General features: G+C 36.4%; 1 protein-coding gene across 1 annotated transcript in view; it reads left to right on the top strand.

Annotated features, from left to right (window-relative positions):
* FNDC3A (fibronectin type III domain containing 3A) overlaps nt 1-21,739 on the top strand; it is a 150,539-nt gene that overhangs the window by 41,978 nt on the left and 86,822 nt on the right. The window contains exon 3 of the mRNA XM_019650830.1: nt 19,431-19,507. Coding sequence (XP_019506375.1) covers nt 19,431-19,507 — 77 coding nt within the window. The remainder of the gene's footprint in view (nt 1-19,430; nt 19,508-21,739) is intronic.

Genomic DNA, 21,739 nt, shown 5'->3' with positions numbered 1-21,739 from the left:
TCCAGTAAAAGAATTTTAAGGATAAACAATCCTATATTTTATAGTAAAAACACTAAATATTAGAATTTGAAAAGGTTCCTTCCTCATTTATACTTGAAAAAGATTTTAATTTTTATTACCCTAAAAGGTGGGCAGGGCGGGTTAATATCATTTGATTCCACTTTCTCATCTTTTTGGGAAGAAATCTTCATCAGTTGGTTTCAAGTTATTTTTGCTGAAGATGATATTATTAGAGTTAATAACTAAAGGCATGAAAGTGTGTGCTTTAAACCTTAATCTAGTGCAGAGTGTTCTTATAACATAACTTTCTGATTAATCGAAAACCAAGAAGCCTTTTTTCAACTCATATTACTGAAAATGTTTACAAAATAAACACTTAAATTTAACCTTCAGAATATTCCAGTGCCCAAAATTATTGTAAGCATTCATACTGATTGTATGGTAGTGGTAGTATAGTGTAGATTATTTAGAAGATTGAGTTGAATAAATTACTGAGCCTAGCCCAGGGGTTGGCAAACTTTTGAGACAGAAGAGCCAATCCTTTCCCTCACAACAATTTAAAAATTATTTGAGAGACATGAAACAAATGAAATCATCATTATGTGAATAATATCCTTTAAAATTTTATAAATGAAACTATGATAGTTTTATTTTCATTTTCAATTTTACTTCAGAGCCACGTGTATGTCCCCAAAGAGTCGCATATGGCTCGTAAGCTGCAGTTTGCCGACCCCTGGCCTAGATTAGATAGAATATGGCCTGGAGTAACAACTCACCTGCCGAATCAACAAGCCCTGAAAATGGATGGCGCTGGAGCGTGGGCCCATACCCGGCCGTCGCTGGTAGTTGGTGACACGTGCGAGAGGGACAGGAGCACGGGCGGGGTGATCCCTAAAAAAAAAGAATATGGCCTGGAGGTTTCTTTTTCTTTTTAATAGGAACTTTTATTTTATTTCTGTGTTCCTCATCCATGTTTCCTTATATCATTTTTAGATTTATTTTACAATGTATTCTTAGCTTAATTTCATTCTCATAGCTTAAAAATATCTCTTAATGTGTTATGATATATTGCCTTCAGAGTATATTATTTTAGTGTGGAGGTTTCTTTTTTTATTTTTTATTTTATTGGGGAATTGGGGAAGGGGAACAGCGCTGGGGAATCAGGGGAAGGGGAACAGACAAGTTGCTATCGTTTTGTTCTTCAGTCTAGTTGTGGAGGACATCACTTCACTGGCCCATGTTGGTATTATCATTGCGCTCTTCCCGGTGAGGCAGATCGGTCGCCAGCCTCTGGACAGCCGCTCATGGCGGCTCTTGGCAGCTCACACTGGCTGCTGGCTGCTCACGCTGGCTGCCAGCCACACACAGTAGCTTATGGCAGCCCACTGCAGCAGGGGCTGCAGCCTATGCTGTTTCCGACAACTCACAGCAGCCCAGCTCCAGGTTGAGCTGTTGTTCACCATCTTAGCTGTAGAGGGCAGTGTCACTGGCCCTCATATGTGGGATCCGAACCGGGGCCCTCTGGCGTCCCAAGCCAGCTCTTCACCAACGCGCCACTCGGCCGGCCCTGGAGGTTTCTTTTTAAACCCAGTCTTTTATTTAACAAATTATTATGAACTTAATACCGTGTTTCCCAGAAAATAAGACCTAACCAGAAAATAAGCCCTAGCATGATTTTTCAGGATGCTTGTAATATAAGCCCTACCCTAAATATAAGCCCCAGGATCGTCAGCAGACATGATTGTTTGAATAAATGTAGATTTTTGTGCATGAATAAATGAATAAATGTAGATTGTTGGATCAAAAGTTTATATAAGACCCGGTCTTATTTTCCGGAAAACACTGTATATTACAGTCACTATTCCAAAACTCTGAACAGAGTTAGTGATGAGTAAGATAGACCCTATTCCTGCCCCATGCAAAGTTTGCAGTCTACTAGGGAAGACAGCAGAAGCATTCAATAAAGTGAGAGAAGTGTTATGATTGAAAAGAACAGGAAGGGGACTATGGAAGCTCGTAGCAGGAGTATTCAGACCAGTCCATGAGTTAGAACATACTTCTAGAGGACACACAAAGGATGAGTCCTGTTCCTTACTTTTTAGCTTCCCAAAATGGAAGATTAAAAAGTTTTATTAATTAGTGGTTTGATTTAATTAGGACTTGAGTCTTGACGACTGTTTATTTGATTATGCACTATTATATCAACAGAATTAGCCTGTTTTGTAATAAGGGAAAATTACTTTTACTGAATGCATAATTTTGACCCATTTCCTTCAAGTGCCTGTCTCTATGTGGTAGGATTACAGGGATTTTTTTTCTTTATACTTTCTGTATAATTTGATAATTTTGACAAGTATTAATTGATTAAATAATCATAGAAGCGATGTTTTAATCCCATTTAAATTTAGTCCAATTTTATTTTATAACATTCTTAGATTTTTTTTCATTAAAGTTGATAACCTGAGCTCAGATAAGTGGATTTTTTAACTAAAAACTAAAAAATGGGACACACCAGGCTTATATGTATATAATAATAGTCTGACAATTTTTGACAATCAAGGGGGTGGAAAAAAGAAATGTGTAAATTTGATATCATGATATAGGACTGGCTTAAAACAATTCTGACTGCAAGGAGGACGGATTAGAAACCCAAGGCAAAAAAACTGTACATATTGAGGATTTTGTCAATCTCAAAAAAGTATCAGTGTATGCCAGGCTGTATTTATGCAAGAAGATGTATTTGTTTGGATCCTCTCTATTTAACCAAACCATTCTGTAAAGGAATGCTAGGGAAAGAGACCAACCGGTATTTTCTGCAAACCTACTTTGTGCTTTGGACACGTTTTCCTAACCCTATATAAAAGTATCTAGAAAGATCACTTTTCTTATTAAAAATAAAATCCAGACCCTAAAGTTGGCTTTAGTAGAAGGACCTGGTGAGAAGGGCAGCTGAATTACAAATACAGAAATCTACCTTAACTTAGCCTTGTAGTTACTGCAATTCCAATTTTGAACTAAAGGAAGTGCTAATTAAGCATTCTAACTTAGGCATAAACCTTTCTTTTTTTTTTCCTCCAAAGCATAGCTAGAATAAGGCAAGGCTAGGATATTCAGAGAACATTTATAAAAAGAGACTCATAAGAATTTATGGAATCTGATTTACATACCCTCATACCACCTGCAGAGATTGTCCCAGAAAAAAATCTTTCCAGGTTCCTTTCCTTATATGACAACATGTTGAATGTAATTTTTAGTACATACCTAGATATATAGAGTTGGAAAAATCATTCTTTCTCCAGCTTATCTAGAATTCATTCTCACTATTCTCATTTTCTTCTCATGGCAACCAACACTAGGCATAATTTCATTTCTGAGAAAGACCCTTCTACAAAATATGACTTGTGCCCCCTACTGTGGTTATAGTATTACATTAAGGCACATCTAAACATACCGCCATTAACCTAACTCAGCTCACCAATTCAAATGCTTGTCTCTTCTAGAAATACTTTCACAGACACACCCAGAAACAATGTTTTACTAGCTATTTGGGCATCTCTTAGCCCAGTCAAGTTGACATATAAAATTAACTATCACAGCATGGAAATAGTGAACTTGTCAGTAAGTAATTTGAAGCCATGAGTTTGAATGTGTTCTTCAAGAAAAGTATGCAAAATAAGAAGAAAAAGAAGATTGCAGTTGGAGGCATGAGAGGCATGTAACATTTAAGAGATGGGTAAAAGAAGAGGAGTGAATAAGATAGCATACAAAGAAACATACAGTTCTCTTTCATGTATTTCCTTTAAGGCTAGAGCAGTATAGCAAGTACTGTAGGATTGTTAATAGGTATTATGGAGAAAAAAACACAATAAGTTTGAAGTGTTAAGAAAACAAAAGAAACTGATTTGCTGTAGGCCTTTAACATGCTAATATTCATAATGAATTTTCAAGAAGTGGCTGTCATTTGCAGCATGTTCTAAATTCTTTTGAAGATGGAATTCTTTTTTAGAAGCACCTTATGAAACCAGATTTTCTAAAATACATTTTCAGAAACACTGTCCTTGAGAAACTAAGTTTCAGCTGTCACCTTCAAACGTTTTGATACTAATCCACAGTGCCACCCCTACCCACCCTCTCAGCATCCAAGTGTGTGTGTGTGTGTGTGTGTGTATTTCCCCTCTTGGGAGAGAAGGGCAACAACATAAAGAAAGGTAAAAGATAAAGAAAGAAAAATATTTGCAGCTTATCACGAAGAGCTAATATCTTAAATGTAAAGAGTCCTTGTAAATCCAGTAGAAAAATAGGAAAGGGCTAGGAACAGGCAGATCAGAGAAAAAGAAGAAAATCAATGAACATTTAATATAGTTTGAACATTTAATACAGATATTCAACCTTACTCATAAGAAAATGCAAACTGAACTACATTGAGATGCTATTTTAACCTTTCAGATTGTCAAATACCAAAAAGCTGGAGCTACTGGTGAAGGTATATTGATGAGAATATGTGTTAGTACAAATTCTGGGATTTGGTAATGTTAAAAATGGAAATTCTTTTTGATACAGCAGTTCCACTTCAAGTAATTTATCATACAGATATACTGACATCTATGAAGTGATGTTTGTACAAAGATATTCTTTGCAGCATTGTTTATAATAGCAAAAGGTTGAAAATAACTTGAATATCAATAGGGGAATAGTTTAATAAATTATGGTACAGTGTTACACTGGAATGCTTTGTAGCCATTAAGAGATTGAAGCAGCTCTACGTACCAATATGGAAAGATTGCTAACTTATTATTATTAAGATGCAGAACCGTATGTATAGTATACTGTCGTAAGTGTAGTATACTATTGTTTGTATTTTTTTAAATAGACACATAATTGCTTTTATATGCATAGAATATCTGTGAAAGGATTTAAAAGAAACAAAGAATGGTTGCTCTGGGGAGGGAAACTGTATAGCTGGGGCACAAGGTTGAAAACCCCCCCCTCCCCCCAGCCTACATATCTCCAAAATGTTTCATAGTAACAAGCAAGGAGCCTGGGAAAAGCCCTGTCTCCTACCCTTCTTGACTTTATCTTATTATAAATTATCTACATAAATAAGACTCTGCTTCCCAGTCTAGTAATGTTTGAACCTGAAGAGAATGAGGCCTCTCTTCCTGCCTTTGCCTTGGTAGAGTTTTTTCCCTAACTCTTTGTGGTCTTTGGCATGCCAACAACATTTAAGACCATGTTAGCTGGTAGGGACTTGCCCTGAGAAGGTTGAAATGAGTAGGGTGAAATGGACCGACAGCAAATGATCAAAATATACAAATCATGATAGAGAAAAATAAGAACTTACAGTCCAGTTTTCTCCTGATGAAAGTTGATATGTAGTGAATAAGTATAAAAATGTTTTAAACTGTGAAATAGCATTTTACCATGGAAAATCTAGATTTAAAGAGTACCCCTCAAAAAGAAATAGGAAGACAGCCGTATCAGTAATTTTTATGCTTTCCAGATATTTCTTTCAGATGATGAACAGTTTAAAAAAACAAATGAACCTTAGGATGATGTTGGGGAGTCCTTGCTTTGCTTTTCCCTTTTCTTTTCACAATTTCCCTTCAGAAACACTAGTTGAGGAAACAACATGAAAGCAAGTGCCTGAGAGTGTGGCAAAGGGTCCTTGGCGTGTTTTCAAGTCAGCCTGATTATGTCAGGTTAGTGGTGATACAACAAAAAATTATTAAATACCTCCAGCTCTCATCTTCTGGCTGTCCAATTCTCCTGGGAAGCGAGTCTTTGAAAAGAACATAGAGTAGAAGGAAGGGTAATGCTTTAGTCTAGAGGCCCAGCTGCATTGTAGAAGAAACTGTAGCAGGAAGTGAACATTTTGTGGCAGGCCTCCAAAGACAGGCTCTGCTCCTGTTCCAGAAGAGGAACTCTAATTCTAGCTGGTATGTTTAATTCAGGGAGAAGAGATTTTGAAACCTTACATGTGGTTACTCATAATAAGCCATCTTATCTTCTCCAATCCATCTGCAACCATAAAAAATTTAGTATTTTGATATCAGTAAAACAAAATAATAAAAGCCCAAAGAAAGAGGTGACATTGGGAAGAAGACTGAGGCAGCAGTGAGTTGTGAGGCCACCGTGCAGTGCTCCAAATCTAAATCTAAATGTTATTTGTCAAGCACAACATGTTTTATAATTAAATGCTTAGTTAATGGTGGCATAGTCTACAAAAGATTTGTCTAAAGAACCTGACTACAGGGTCATTTTCCAGATAACTCATATGGCTGGTGGAACCTTAAGACATGTTTTAAAAGGTCCAGACTTTAAACTACAGAACCCATGAGGAAACTTCAAGGTAAATATAGCCTGTTATGTGGGAAATCTATAATTAAAATTTAAAAAGCTTAGCTGTTATGCAAAAAGAACCTAGCACAACCCTTTTCAACACCACCAGTAATGATTTAATGCAGTCTGTACATGTTGGATGGCTGCTCTGCCCTCTTACTTTGGTACATTTTTTTTTTCAATCCTGTTGGCCTTAATGTTTGATTCTGACAGGATTTGCGTCATTGATCCATATCACTGCCTGTGTGATGTCACCGTGTGGGTGGGTATCCCGTTGAGACACAGTTAACCTAATGTGCTGTAGTAAATCCCAAGCACTGTTTTGTGCTAGAATAACAAAGAATGATTCATCATTGTTCACATTAGACTGATACTAAAAATAGCAGTGTCCACAATCTGCTGTATCCATGCACATTAATATCACAGCCTTTAGCTTTCTAAACAAGAACACTAAAAACAACTTCTTTAGAAACAGGTGCTTGGTAAACACATCTCCTACATCAAGATTTTTATCTATATACAGCTCAGTTTAGTGCTAAAGGTAGAGTCTAACCATAATATGATAGTCATTCTTCAAACTATCTTAGTGTGCTTATCGCTGATACATCTAAATCCTTAACAAATCTAATTATAGAAATTTTCAATTACCTGTATACACAGATAAATGAATTTGCCCATAGTTCTGACTCATACTTAGGCCCTAATTGTCTAAGCAGTGAATAATGACCTTGATCTTTTTCTTCTGTAACTCCCTGCCTCATTCTGTTCACAAATTATGATCACCAACGCATTAAATTCCTAGACTCAAGGCCTGTGTTAATTGCCTGCCTCATGTGAATAAATGTTGCCAGATGTTTTGTAGCCTTAATAAGCATTTCCTCTTAATAGGGTGACCTTATGTCCTAGTTTGTCTAGGATAGTCTTATGCCTCTCATCTTGGTATCTAACCAGTTTAACATTTGTCCCAGACTTTTCATTTTTTAATAGAGTATAATTAGTAGTTGCATTAAAATAAGCTGTGATGTATAAGGTTGACCATCATCTTGTATTTCCAGTTTCTGCCGTGATCTCTTCTAAATAAGCAGTTTACCCATCATCTCTTGTTTGCACTTTAACCTGTGATTAAAACTTACAGGCAACGAGAATAAACCATTTCTCTTTTCCTGATTCTTGCCAGAAGTGAGTCAAGGAGAGCAGTTAAGAGACTTAGTTGTAAAAACAGAACTCTTAGATGCAGAGAGCTAGGGCCTGCTACCTCCTCCCAGTCCCCCGGTGGTGGCGGCGGCGGTGGCAGCAGAAGTATGTGATGCTGCTGCCCCTGCTGGCCACTTGGTGTCATGAGGCCACCAGCTGGACGGATCATTGGGAAGCATATATGTTAGATGAATGTGAAATATGTGCAGTAAATAAAATCTATATATTCTTGCCACAGAATATATAAAAAATAGTCTGATTTTGTCATTTATTATATACATCTATAACTTTTTTATTGGCAGTGCGTTTTTATTTTGTAATAAACCCTTTCAGCAACAATGAACTAGAAATTTAAATTTGGTAAAATATTCAAAAGAATCATAAATAGAATTCAGTGAGTTTTGTTTATAGAAATATTTGAAGGTATTATCGTACCAGTGAAAGTATTTGGACTGAAATATATACACGTTTCAATAAGATTTAAAAAAAACAGAACTTAAAATATCATCCACTTAGTAGAATTTGTTCCTAGCTTATCAGGCAGCACCTCAAAATCAGCATTTGCTTAATGTATTAGAGTGTTAAATTAAAGTATTACAGAAAAGAATCAATCGAAGGTATCAACAGCTTCAAATTTATTAACCATAAAATGCAATAGTTGTAGGCAGTTTCATGAAAAAATTAAAAAGCAGACTGTACTGAAAAAAGAAAATTTTCAGTTAAATATCAGATACATATAGCTAACAGATAGGTGAAAATGCATGGATATGTACTAAGAAAAAATTTTCTGCTTGCACTATTTAATATTCAGATACTCAGTATAAAGAAGTTTGGTCAACTGTAATGAAAAAATTTAAAAGTGGGGGGAAAGGTAAAGGGAAATAAGAGGTTCAGATTTCCAGGTATAAAACAAGTCACGGGGATGTGATGTACAGCATGAGGAAGATAGTCAATAGTATTGCACTAGCGTGGTACGGTGTCAGATGGTTGCTGGACTTACCATGGTGATCACTTCTGTAGGTATATAAATGTTGATTAACTATGGTGTACACCTGAAACTAACATAATATTCTGTGTTAGCTATGGAAATCTTTAAAAGTTCATAAAATGCTCTTTATTGTACTGTGATGTGCTTTTAATAAAGCATTTTATTTTTAAATATTTTAATAGAACTCCTTTTCATGCCCCTCAATATAATAAAAGCATTTGTCAGTCAATAAAGAATTATTCCAAATTATATAATTTTAATTATTTTTTTAGCTCCCACCTTCCCTTTCAGAAGTGTCCTACAATAGATTGGATGATGATAATATGGTTACTACCTACCTCTGCTCTGTGTTCTCCCTCATTTATCACCAGATCTTAGCTAGCCTTGAGGACAAATCTTTCTCTCTCTTACTACCAAAAGTTACTCCCAAATCCTTGTTCATAGATTTGGGGAAATTTCACCAATCTAGAAAATTGGAAAAACAAGGATATTGCAGTGGTTTTTCATTAAGCTAAATTTATTCAACCTAAATACTTTTTTTAATACTAAAGTAAACCCCCTCCTACTGTTTTCAGATTAAAATATCCTTTCTTTGACTTTGGGGTCCTTAGTTTTCTTCATTGGCCTAATGTCTGTAATGCCATTTAATTGGGAAGTTACCCAGTGTGAAGGGCATGGGAAGCAGCCCTTACGGCATCCAAAGCTGTGAGTCCCATGAACAGCACTTGAGCATGCTGACGGAAACCTTTCCTAAGAGCCTTGAGATACAGCTTTGCCCTCTGAGCACACTGTGAGTCTGGAAAACGTGGTACTCTGAGTCCTCTGCTGCTGGGTAACGTTCTGTCTGGTGGAAGAGCTGAGCCAAGTTAGTTGGTGGAAATTGGGACAATGTGGCTGCTGTTCTCAATCCTGGGGACGCAGTCCAGCTCTGTGTGGAACTAGTGTTAGAGCAGAAGATGGGGCAGGCCCCTTCTCAGGAGGTGGGGAAGGCCCCTTCTCAGGCCATGGCCTTTCTGCCAAAAGATTTGGAGATACTCAGAGGGTTTGCTAAAATGAGCCTCAGAAGAAAAATTGGTTTTCTAACCTGTGACATTTGACATAAATTATTTCTTTTAGTCTTTATTTTTCAAGGAAACAATGTATATTAAAGTTTCTAAATTGCAAAAAACAAAAAAATACAAAAAAAACCCACCTTTCTTTATGAAATGATGTGATAATATAGGATAGACTTTCTTCTATCTATCAAGCCTTAATTCTCTCTTCATTCCTTTTAATGTCATTACTTGGCCAAATAATAAAGCTGGTTACCTTAATGAGTCTCCAGAATTTGTTTTGAAATTTTACTGGCACATAAATCCAAATACTTGGGAAATACTATATTAGAATATAGATATTTGTCTGTATGGACCATTTTCTAGCTAATGTCTATCTTCCTGACCTCATCCAGCCACCCTCACCCCCCAGTCAATGCAAAATAAATCTGGTTTTAGGATGATCCTCACTTTTGTTTCCTGTTGGCTACATCATATAAAGTAAAACTTTTGTTAAATTGATAAAGAAAATCCTACTGTCTTGTCAGATCTGCAAGGTGACTAAGCACCTAAAAAGTGAAAGAGGAAAAACATGGGCAAGCCAATAAAAGAGTCTTAATAGAAACAAGGTTTGATTCGTGCCCAAGAACAAAGTTATAGGTTCTAATTTTTCGAGCACCTATCTTCCTGAGGTTATTTGCATGTGTCATTGTCAGTCACTTCCCAGGAATAGACCCCTTCCAGTGGAGTAGTGATTATTTGCAGATTTCATTGACTTTTCCATGGACATGGCATCAGTTGTGTGCTAAGCTTCATAAGTTTAGTGCATGTAATGTAGATGCTTCTTCGGAAATTGTAACTTAATACTGCCACAGAATCAGGGCCACCATCAAGGTCAGAGTCAGTCTTTTTAATTAGATATATATTTGTAGAGAAGTAGAAGAGGGACATATTTCACATCCCCACTGTTTTAACTTTATATCTTAATGATTTGAAACTACTTTTTGCTGAGCTGAACAAGTGCGGCTCTTCAATTTTCTGACATGGAAGTAACTCACTATTACCATCTAAGAGCAGCCTTAATAAACAACTGATCTTGTTTATTTATTGCCAAAAAGAACTTTATAAAATCATGTCAACTTTTCCAGCTTTTAATTTGCCTCAGTTAATACATCCCTTTTTGCAAATCAACTGATTCAACTATCTTGCTATCTTAACTGTTCATTTTGCAACGAGTTATTTTTGAGGGTACATTGCTTAATGTTAGACATTTATTGGTGCTTTACTGGATATTATATACTGTATAGCAGAAGTCAGTGTTGTGTTCAGTTTTTCAGCTTTCGTTTTTTTCATGCCAAGTCAGTGGGGCCAAGCTTTATGGCAGTTTGAGACACAGTTCTTGATCTGCAGAAGGACTAGCTTGACAGTGTGGTTCTCGGTGTCTTAATTTTAATTTCGGCTCATACAAACCAGAGAAGTTTTATGGCCCAATTCTAGAAAGGGTATAAGAGCCACCTCACTCCTTATTTATATGTATTTTTTCTATCTTAATTTTCCTTATATTAATTTTCCCTATTCTTCAGTTTGTCACCTATTTTGTTTGGGTTGGGAGGGGGATATTAGCTTTTGCTGTTGGTGCTGTGTGTATCTCTTAAATCTCCTTAAATTATTTTTTAGAACAGGTTGGCTATTAAGTGATTCACTGACTGTTTTCCATATGATATCCCTCAATTAAGAAAGTTAGAATCTTTCTTTGCAACAGTTTCAGTAAGATACATTTAGGTATATTTTGCTTTGTTATCATTACACGTAACTAGCAGATATTTGGGGTGTATTGTGTAGATTCTTAACACCCAAATGTTCAGTGCTTTTCTATTTGTGGTTTATCTTCAAGTGAATTTTGGTATTGTGCTGCAATTTTCTCATTCATTTTATAATTTGTAATAGATCCTGAACAACAGAGGCAGCATAATGTAATGGTAAAGAGAATGATTTCAGAGCTAGACCACCTAATTCAGTTGACAGCTTATTAGCTGTAAGACTTTGCAAGTTACTTAACCTCTTTCTATCTAAGTTTCCTCACCTGTAAAATGGAAATACTTGTTATTCTACTTCATAGGGATATTATGCAGATTAAATGAGTTAAATATCTGTAGAGCACTTAGACCACTGCCTGGTACCCAGTCAGTACTTATAAACAGTGTCACCCAAGTATAGTGCTAGTGTTTGTGTTGACAAGCCTATCTGAAAATCAGTAGTTTAGGAATGCTATTAGTTAATGTGTTAAAATGTCATCAAGAAGTCCAAACAATTGGTATGACACATCATGCTATTAATTTAAGACAGCCCGCTGCAAAATGTTTGATACAGTGTTGTGAAAATAAAAATCAGGTGCATTTTAAGTTTCCTAAAATTGTCATATAATCATGTAAGAAACAGAAAATGAAAAATACACTCCTCACTACGTAATGCATTCCTATAATTGTAATGTTCTAAATGCATCCTCTTACTTTGTTTATTTCTATAGGAAAATTGTTTGGTGCACATTCTTGAATTAATAAGACCTTTAGGAAACAAAATACACTGTCTTATATTTCCTTATTATAACTGAAAGATCCTTGAAAGCGTGGATGATGTCACTAATCCTGGGCATTACGATTCTGTGGCAACTGTGAGGATAGTTAAGAATAGTAAGGGTATAGAGCAATGTGTTTTTAGAAGGGCACTGAAACCAATTTAAAATACTGAACAGGATGAAACAATAAAGTAAAGACCCAGTGGAGGAGGAAGTAGTGATCTGATGAAGAGAAGAGGAGCAGTAGCTTTGACCTAGTGAAGGGACAATGATTCTTCTGAAAATAACATTGAAAGCGTTCAATTTCATGCTGAGACATATGGTTGAGGTCAGGTTGGGGGAGATCCTTACAGAGTAGTGAGGATCCCTGATAACCACTCTAGAAACCAGGGATAAATTCCTGAAAGGGTTCCTGAGCAACGCTGAAAGCGAGTTAAAGTTCAAAATCACTAAATTTATAAACATGCCAGTCTGAGTACTGTTTGATTTCTACAGTTCAGGTGTAAGGGAAGAGAAGGTAATTATATGATTAAAAATGGGGATTTTCAGGAGATCGGAAGTAAATGGAAGACAAGGATGGGAAAGGAAATCAGTCTGTGAAGACACTGTTGGATCAGGAGAAAATTCTGTAGAAGAAAGAACTAGAGAGATGAAAGATAGTATGGTGGCCAGAGACTGAAACATGAAAGTTTTAAGACTCTAAAGATGGGATAGTGGAATTCTTTGTGATACGTTTCAGGATGTGTCTTTGAACGTGGGTAACTAAAAACAGCATGAAGAGTTCAAGAAAGTTTGAGGGTAGGTTTTTGGGACATTAAAGTCATGCTAATAGGGAAAAAATGGGATTGAGAAAAAATGAACTATGAACATGGTACCAAAGTTCTTAATAAATGAGGACTGAGAATGACAGCAGTGAGAAGGGCAGCATACTCATGGAATGACATCGAGGAAAAAGAAACTTTAGCAGGAAATGGTAACCGCAGTGGTAAATGGAAGCAGACTTAGGGTACCTAGAGACTGCCTCAGGGGAGAATGGGGAGCCCCTGCTCCCAGGGGGTGCTGGAAAAACCGTCCTAGGGGATAGCCAGGTTTCATTCAAAGGAAACACATGAACAGGTGTTCTGTGAAAAGGTTGCTGACATAAGGGAATTTAAAATAGGGGAAAATGTTCTAGTGAGTACAGTGGAAAGAATTGAGAAGTACATCAGTTAAAGAAAGCCTCAAGAAATGGAAACACAGCTGTGAGAACGGAGCCAAATGAGGAAGTGGGGCTACAGGGGGTTTGCTTGCTTTTTGTTTAAGGACTGAAGATCAGAGGCATGGTTGGAACTATTGAGAGGCTTAGTCCAACATTTCTCAGCAATTCTGTTGAGATTTTGTTGCCATTAAGTCTTGCTCTTCAGGCCAGCCTTGCCTTGTAGCAGGAACTCAGAAGTTAACAATTACCCTTCCCCGTGTGTGGGAATGGTTTTTGAGTGTCCTTAACTCCTAGCATGTATTTATTGAAATCAAGTTATCCTTTGCCATTTCTTTTCCACTTTTTTGGGAGACTAGCCTTAGAATATGGTTTTTTTTTTTTTTTTTAAGATTTTTATTGGGGAATTGGGGGAAGGGGAACAGACAAGTTGCTGTCCTTTTGTTCTTAGTCTAGTTGTGGAGGACGTTGCTTCACTGGCCCAAGTTGGCACCATCATTGCGCTCTTTCCGGGTGAGGCACATCAGTCGCCGGCTTCTGGACGGCTGCTCACTGTGGCTGCTGGCCGCTCACGCTGGCTGCTGGCTACACACGGTAGCCCATGGCAACCCACTGCAGCAGGGGCTGCAGCCTATGCCGTAGCCAACGACTCATGGCAGCCCAGCTCCAGGTTGAGCTGTTGTTCAGCATCTTAGCTGTAGAGGGCAGTGTCACTGGCCCTCATATGTGGGATCCGAACCGGGGCCCTCTGGCGTCCCAAGCCAGCTCTTAACCAACGCACCACTTGGCTGGCCCTACATATTTTTTTTTAATACAGCCTTATTATTAGATAATAATGGCTTTGCCTCATTATGTGCTCTTGGAAATTACTTAACTATATTCTGCTTCCGTTTCTTTACCTAAATGATGCCTCTTCAGTTATTGTGAAAATTGAATCAACACATGTAAAACACTCCAAATGGTGCTTGGCACATACCCTGTACCATGTAATTTTTATTTTTGAAAACATAGTGATCATGCTTTAACTTATAATACTATCATTTATTGAGTGGTGCCAACCAGTATATTTGGTACTTTAAATCTATTTAATTTGATTCTCACAACAATTCTATGAGGTTGATTATTTTAACCTTTTTACAAGAAGGAAACTGAGACTCAAGGAAGAGCCATAAATTGTTTTGCTAATAAAGATCAAAGCTGTTATTAAAACTTAACATCTTTTGATACCAAAATTCATTTTCTTTCCACTGTGCAACTTGTTACAAATCATTATCATTACTCGTGTATGTGTGTTAGCAATTAATAAATTTCCTTAACTTACATAGCACCATAAAGTAATGAAAAGACCTCCAAAAGTTTTTCTTCTTCTTCCCCCCTCTTGTAATCTTTGGTATCATTCCTGGTCTCCACATGTGCTTGGGTAGAGTGCTCTGAGCCTGAACCCATGGCCTTCAGATTTGATGGCTATGAATAATAGTGCCATCTACCAAATATCTATATTAATGTCCAGGTGAAATCTTAAAAAAACACAACAACAAAGAACCTCTACAAAATCAGGAAAAAAGTAAAACCAACAGTAAAAGTGGTAGCCTTTGTCAGCTTGGAAGGTAAATGCCCCCCCCCACACACACACACACATAAAACCCACACTTAAGGAACACACTGATCAAGCTTATATTCTTAGCCAATTCTTTGTGGGCATTCCTTAAGAGGGTTGAGTATGGAGAGTGGATCAAGTTACACAAGGATATTTCGGAGCGAATCTTCTAAATTAATGTTATATGTATCCTAAACTTTCTAAATGAAAAGCAGCAGTCTGGATAATAAAATTTGAATTAGAAGATTTTGCCTGTGGTATTACCGGCAGAAAGTGTAAACAAAGAGAATCGTTTTACATCAAGTATATATTTATGTACGTGTATTTTGATGAGCCATTTGAGTTGGTTCATAAGTAAGTCAGAAAGATGGTCGAATTCAAGGCAGCGGCAGTAGAAATCATTTAATCACTTACTGTATCCGAAACGCTGCCAGCAGGAACGTTTGCTTTTTTTCCCCCTTCCTTTTACGCGGCTCACTGCGGGTCACGTGATAGGCGTCACGTGGCTCGGTCAAAGGATCCTTTCCTCGCAGCTTTTCCAAAAAAAAAAAAAAAACCACAGGAACCGTTCTCCAATTAAAGCTGTTAACGTGTACAACGCTGTTTCCTTGTTGGATTTTCTTGTTCTCTGCTGCTACTGTAAAAACAAAATGAGTGGTAAGATTTGCTGTTTTTGAACATTCTGCTTTTATTTTAAAACAGAAAGCATTGTATTAAGCTAAAGTCATGCCGTGTGTGTGTGTGTGTGTGTGTGTGTGTGCGCGCGCGCGCGCGCGTTCAATAGATGCCAAATGTTTCGCTATAAAAATATTTTAAATTGTTGCCATGTAGTTATAAAAAGATCAGACTCTAGAGTTAAGCTGATGTTGTATTCCACAGATCTTTTCCGGCGTTTTTATTTTACTAGGTTTTTCTTTTTGGAACTAAAATCTAAAAATTGGCATCAGATTATTTGGAAGCCATTGTGAAAGCTTGTCTATAGAGAGAATGTGTAGCACGTCAGCAGCCCGTTGCATTTTAAGAATTTAAGAGAAATTTGTAGTTTCGTTTAAAAAAAAAACATGCTTAAATGTGAACGTATGCTAATAAAGAAAAAGAATTTAAATTATGCTAAACGAAATATCTTTATTAAGTCATTGATGGCACTTTTAAGGAATTGAGGTGAGGGGCTTCTCAAATTTCTTACGACAATTGGTAAATGGAATTGTTGACTCTTCTGCAAGGTTTTGGAATAGGAAATATGCCCGCCCCCCCCCACACACACACAAATAATCAATAGATCTATGACTTGGGGCAGATTTTGCTCAAATCATGTAGATTATTAAACTGCTAGGTGTATCTACAGTTTTTCAGATATAGCTACTCTTGTGCAGATGTGCATTTATTGGTACACTCTAACAGATTTAGCTTCTTGGGTGGAACAAAATCTCCCTCACTGCTTTTAATTAGGATTTGTCCTTTATCTTTTAGTACTTCCTAAATTAAAAAGTATTATTGGATCTAAGGAGGTAATCAAACATTTGCATCATTAAGGATGTAAGATGTTAGAGTTTTGCTATTATACACAGGAATAGCAACAAAAATGGTGCTGTAAATATTGTAGTTTCACACATCAATACTTGTATTTACTATGTTTATACAACAGGAGTTTTATGTGTTCAGTGTTGAATGTTACTTCATACCAGTATTTTAGATATTAAATATGGTATCCATGGATAGTCTTTAAAAAAAGATCTAACCATGTACCATTTCTGCCTCAGGATAAGAAAATTTACTTGCTAGAATGAAATGATTACTTCTTAGGGAAATGAGTTAATCATTATTCTTTGACTGCAACTAGTAGTGTAATTACTGCTGGTTTATTTTAGGTTGTGTTTGTTTTATTTTGTTTCACTATCACACTTAAATATAATCAAAGGATAAAGTAGAATTTTGTGCTAGTAAATTATAAACTACTTGGCAGCTTTCAAAGTATAATATGGTTTGAATTATAACTATATAGTATTTATATATTCGTGTTTTTAGTAAAAGAAGGGCAGACCAAAGCAATTGTGTTGTTTTACAAGTTTTAAATGTGATCAGCAATAGCTCTTTTACTCTGATTGCTAAAAAGCAAAAACAACAAAACCTATGCTGATGAGGATTAAATTTGACAACACCTAAAAGGAACCACAGTCCCTGGCATACATGAGCTCAATGAATATTAAATCCCTTTATTAAGATTACAAACAAGGTTTTCAAGGAATTCTCTTTCTGATTCCTAGCTAAATTTTACATATTATAATAGCTAAGGTAACTATTGGGATTCAGAAAGCTAATTTACTATAGTTTTATGTAAATTAGCTAATTGAAGTAAACCAACATTAATTTAAAACTATTCTCATTTTCTGTTGAGTCCAGCTTGTAGAAGTTAAAAGGTGAGTTTTGGATGAAGCCTTTGTTGGCTAGAGGTACAAAGCACCTCACAAGTTTTATTTAGTAAATTCATAGGTACTGTCTTAAAGTTAAGAAGATTTTATTCCTTTCTCTGTTGTTTTTCAAGGATATAAAGATAATGAGTCCTTAACTTTCCTTAGAAGCATCGGAGCATTCTAAAGTATATCAGTTGCCAATAATGCATAGTATTGTAATGTTTACTAAATATGTAGTAGAGTGTAGGAGAGATATGTCCTTAGAAATGAAACTGCCTCGTTTTAGGTAAGCTTAACCTCTCTGCCTCAATTTCCACATCAGGAAAATGGGAGTAATAATAATAATATTCCTCTAATAGAATGAGTATGAGGAGAAAAATATATATCAAGGACCTGGCACACAGTAAGTTAGTAGTAGTTATATTCTGAACAACTTCATGTATTTGTTGGGCTTTTTTTGGATGGGAAGACTATTTTGTTGAAGTTATTTTTATAATCATATATTACATAGCATAATTTGGTAATTCTTCCCTCCCCTCCTCCCCCCACATACACTCCTTACTTCCTCTTACCCACTTGAGTCTTTTCCCTGCTCTCTTCCTTCCCTACCCTTTTCTCCTTCTCCCATTCTTCCAGCCCCTTTCCCTAACCCTCCCTTTTTCTCCCTCCCTTCCCCTCCCCCTTCTGTTACCTCTCTTCCTTTGCCCAGTTCTCTCTCCCCTCTTGTCTTTATCCCCCCCCCCCTTTTTTCTTCTCCTGTCTTCCCCTCTTTCCTTACCACTGTTTGGTATTTCCTCTCTTGGACCCCCCTTTTCCCACATTCTCTTTTCTCTTTCCCTACCTCTCACATCCCTTTCCCTACCCCCACCACTACTTTGTTGTTTGGTCCCACCCCTTCTCCTTCCCTAGAAAGAGAGTGACTTTAATCTGGATTTGCCAGTAACCTCCAAGCTCTTTATTGTTTTTCTGAAGTCTGTATAATGTTACCAGTAAAATTTGTTTTTCTGTCCAATGATTTCTGCCCTCTTCCTCCTTTATTTCTTTTGTAACTGAGACCCATTATATGTACTGCAGGTTGAAATTCTACACATAAAATGAATTTCTTCCCCATTACATTCTTCATCTGACTCTTGGCACCTTTATTTCCTTAAAATGAGTAAGTCTCTTTGAGTAGGTTTCATTTCAAGTTATTGAAAACTAGTGGGTGAGGGGACAGTGCAGCTAAAGTTACAGGAGAAAAAGGATCTGAGGTGAGATGCTTTTTTTTTTAAGTTATGTAAAGCAAGTAAGATTTTAGTTCCTAGAAAGAATAAAACACACCTTCCAAAAGTGCCTGTTTTATCCCAGAAAGATTGAGAGAAGGTAAACAAGAGATAATATTTATAAAAGTTGTTTGAAAAGGATAACATAAAAATGATCTAAGGAAATGTACAATAAGATGAGCTGGATTTTCTTCTTTTTTTTTTAAGAACTTTTCAGTGTAAGAAAATTTTTTTTTTTTACTAAATATACATGTATGGCATTTCCCTAACTTTGTTCTCAAGCCTCCACAGATATGACTTACATTAGAGGCTTTTAACCCTAACAAAGCAAGTTACAAATTTCTAACTATTCTTCCTCTTACTGCTTTTCCCTCTTGACTTTTTCTTTTTTTTTTGTTTTTTTTTTTGTTTCCTATTGCTTTTCAAAATTTTGCCTTTCGTATGTAAAGTTTAGTTTTCTTTTCCTCTCAGTGTTTCTAAATTTGCACAATAATCAGAGTCACCTGGTATATTTGTAAAGTAAATATACTGATTCAAGTCCCCTGTTTACTATAAGCATATCTTTAGGAGAGCCTGGAAATCTTTGTGTTTTAAAAAGCTCTCCAGGTGACTATTAATGATTACCAGGCAGCTTTGAGAAAGTGTAATCTGCACTTTTATAAGATAAACTTTTATATTTTGTAACAGATGAAACATTTGAATTTCTTTTCATAGTAATACAGTCCCTATTAGTCTGAGTGTTTGGTTCAGATGAAGTATTAAAGTGTAAATCAAATTGTTTTCAACTTTAGCATGCTAAATAACCCTGGATTAATATATCATCTCTGTGGCCCATCAGGTCCTGCTCAGGTTCCAATGATGTCTCCAAATGGTTCTGTGCCTCCTATTTACGTGCCTCCTGGATATGCACCACAGGTATATTTTTATGTTATTTTTGTTTTTACACCCATATAATAATGATTGTAATGTTACTGTTTAACTTTAATTCTAATTTTTAAAAAATACAATTTAAGTGCTAAAGCTTACCCAGTACAGTATATCTTTGGTAAATCTGTTTCAAGTATTTTAGTGCATTTAGTATATTTGGAAAAGAGGAAAAATTAAATTGGCAGCACTCATCATTTGGCCTTGTTTTTGGGTATTGAATTATAATAGAGAATTAATTCTAGAATTTTATCTCCTTGAACTGTGAATAATGTAAATAATATGTTAAGGGCTAAAGGTGCCTACACTAACATTTTTTAAAATTAACGATTTGCTTAGAATCCAAGATAACACTTCCAACCTTATTCATACACTGGCTCACAGACACCCATAGTAATTGTATGGCACACTGTGGTGAATAGAAGAGAATTGAGACCTGTAGACCTATGCTAAGGGCTAAGGGGATCAATATCACCGCATACCTGTAACCCTTTCCTGCACACCAGTTGGAAAGCTCTGACTGAAAGAATAAAGGATAGCTAACTTAATTTGCACAGGCAAACCAAATTATATTGTAAGCTCTGTAAGTGTTCAATATCTTCTGCTATTGAAATTCTGTGTAGTCTGTACTCATTACCTCAAATCCTTTGGGAAATGTCATCTTTTCTTAGCAATGGATTTACACTTGAAATTTTATTCAGGCCTTCTGTTATTTTCTCCCTAATTTTGCCAGAATATGGGTGGGATATTATGGTGGATTCACTGCACTCTATGAATGACAGTAAAAGAAGACGGTGGTGGTGGGGAGAATGGAAGTAGTATGAAAATTAGAGTCAGAAAAGCTGGATCCATTTCTTATTTCAAACCCTTGCTGGCTACATGGCCTTGGACAAATCAGCTTCCTTGAGTCTCAGTGTCCTCACTGTAAGGTGAGATGATAACATATATGAGATAATATATGAAAGTACTTTGTAAACTTTTCAGAAAAAATACTCTGTTCACTATCTCTACTTTTCTTAATACACTGGCTCCTTAATTTATTGGACTGTGCATTCCGCCCATATTATCCCACTAAACCTGCTCCCTGATATGTACCAACCCCAAAGGCCTTTTTTCCAGCCTGATCCTTTTTTGATCTCTAAACATTTGACACCATTGATATGAGTTACCCCAGATTTCCTTGACATAATGCTGTCCTGATTTACTTCTCTGGTTGCTGCTTCTCAGACCTTTCTCCACTTACGTACGGCCATACCTCGTTTTTTTCTCCCTGGCATAGTTCAGTTCAACAAACATGTATTGAATGGCACCATGTGCCAAGCTCTGTATTGGGTGCAAGTGACATAAAGATGATTAAGACAAATTATTTCAGTGCAATTATAGGGTAGCCTGCTGTTCTCTCTGCTAACAGTACCTTTTATTTTTAATTTTATAGCAAATTCCTGCCCTTCTCATTTTACCCAATCATGACCTCCTAGAAATAGCTTTCCTTGAACCTTTCCAGGTGCCTCCTTTTGGATTCTCTTGGCATATTATATAGATCAGGGTCCGGCAAACTTTTGAGACGGAGGAGCCAATCCCATCCCTCACAACAATTTAAAAATTATTCGAGAGCCATAAAACAAATGAAATCACCATTATGTGAATAATATCCTTTAAAAATTTTACAAATGAAACTATTGATAGTTTGATTTGCTGACCCCTGGTATAGATCCCTCTTTCAATAAATGAGAAGATTATCAACAGTGTTCAACAGATATGTGTTGAGTGCTCATTGATGCCGAGCACTCTTCTAGGTGATTGGGATATATCCATGAATACAACAGGCAAAGACCTCTGTCCCTCTGTAGTTTACAATTTTGTGGGGAGAAGTGAACAATAAGCATAATAAATGGATAAATTACATAATGTATTAGGTGATGAGTGATATGGAGGAAAGGAAAGAAAAATAGAACTGGTTACATTTTAAAATAGGATACTCAGACTAGGTCTCATTAGAAAGGTGACATTTGAACCAAGTCTTGAAAGACAGGTGGAAGTTAGCCATGCATTTATTTGGGAGAAGAGGATTCTGGGAATAGAAACAGCCAGGTCAAATGACCTATAAGATGAGAACATTCCTGGGAACAGCAAGGAGGCCATTGTGGCTGGACTATGTCCTCCAGGCAGAAAAATAGAAGTAATGAGGTCAGAGAGGTAACATGACCAGGTAATATAGGGCTC

Source organism: Hipposideros armiger, unplaced genomic scaffold, assembly GCF_001890085.2.
Source record: "Hipposideros armiger isolate ML-2016 unplaced genomic scaffold, ASM189008v1 scaffold_148, whole genome shotgun sequence".
Lineage (NCBI taxonomy): Eukaryota > Metazoa > Chordata > Mammalia > Chiroptera > Hipposideridae > Hipposideros > Hipposideros armiger.
This window is presented reverse-complemented; position numbering and strand designations above follow the sequence as displayed.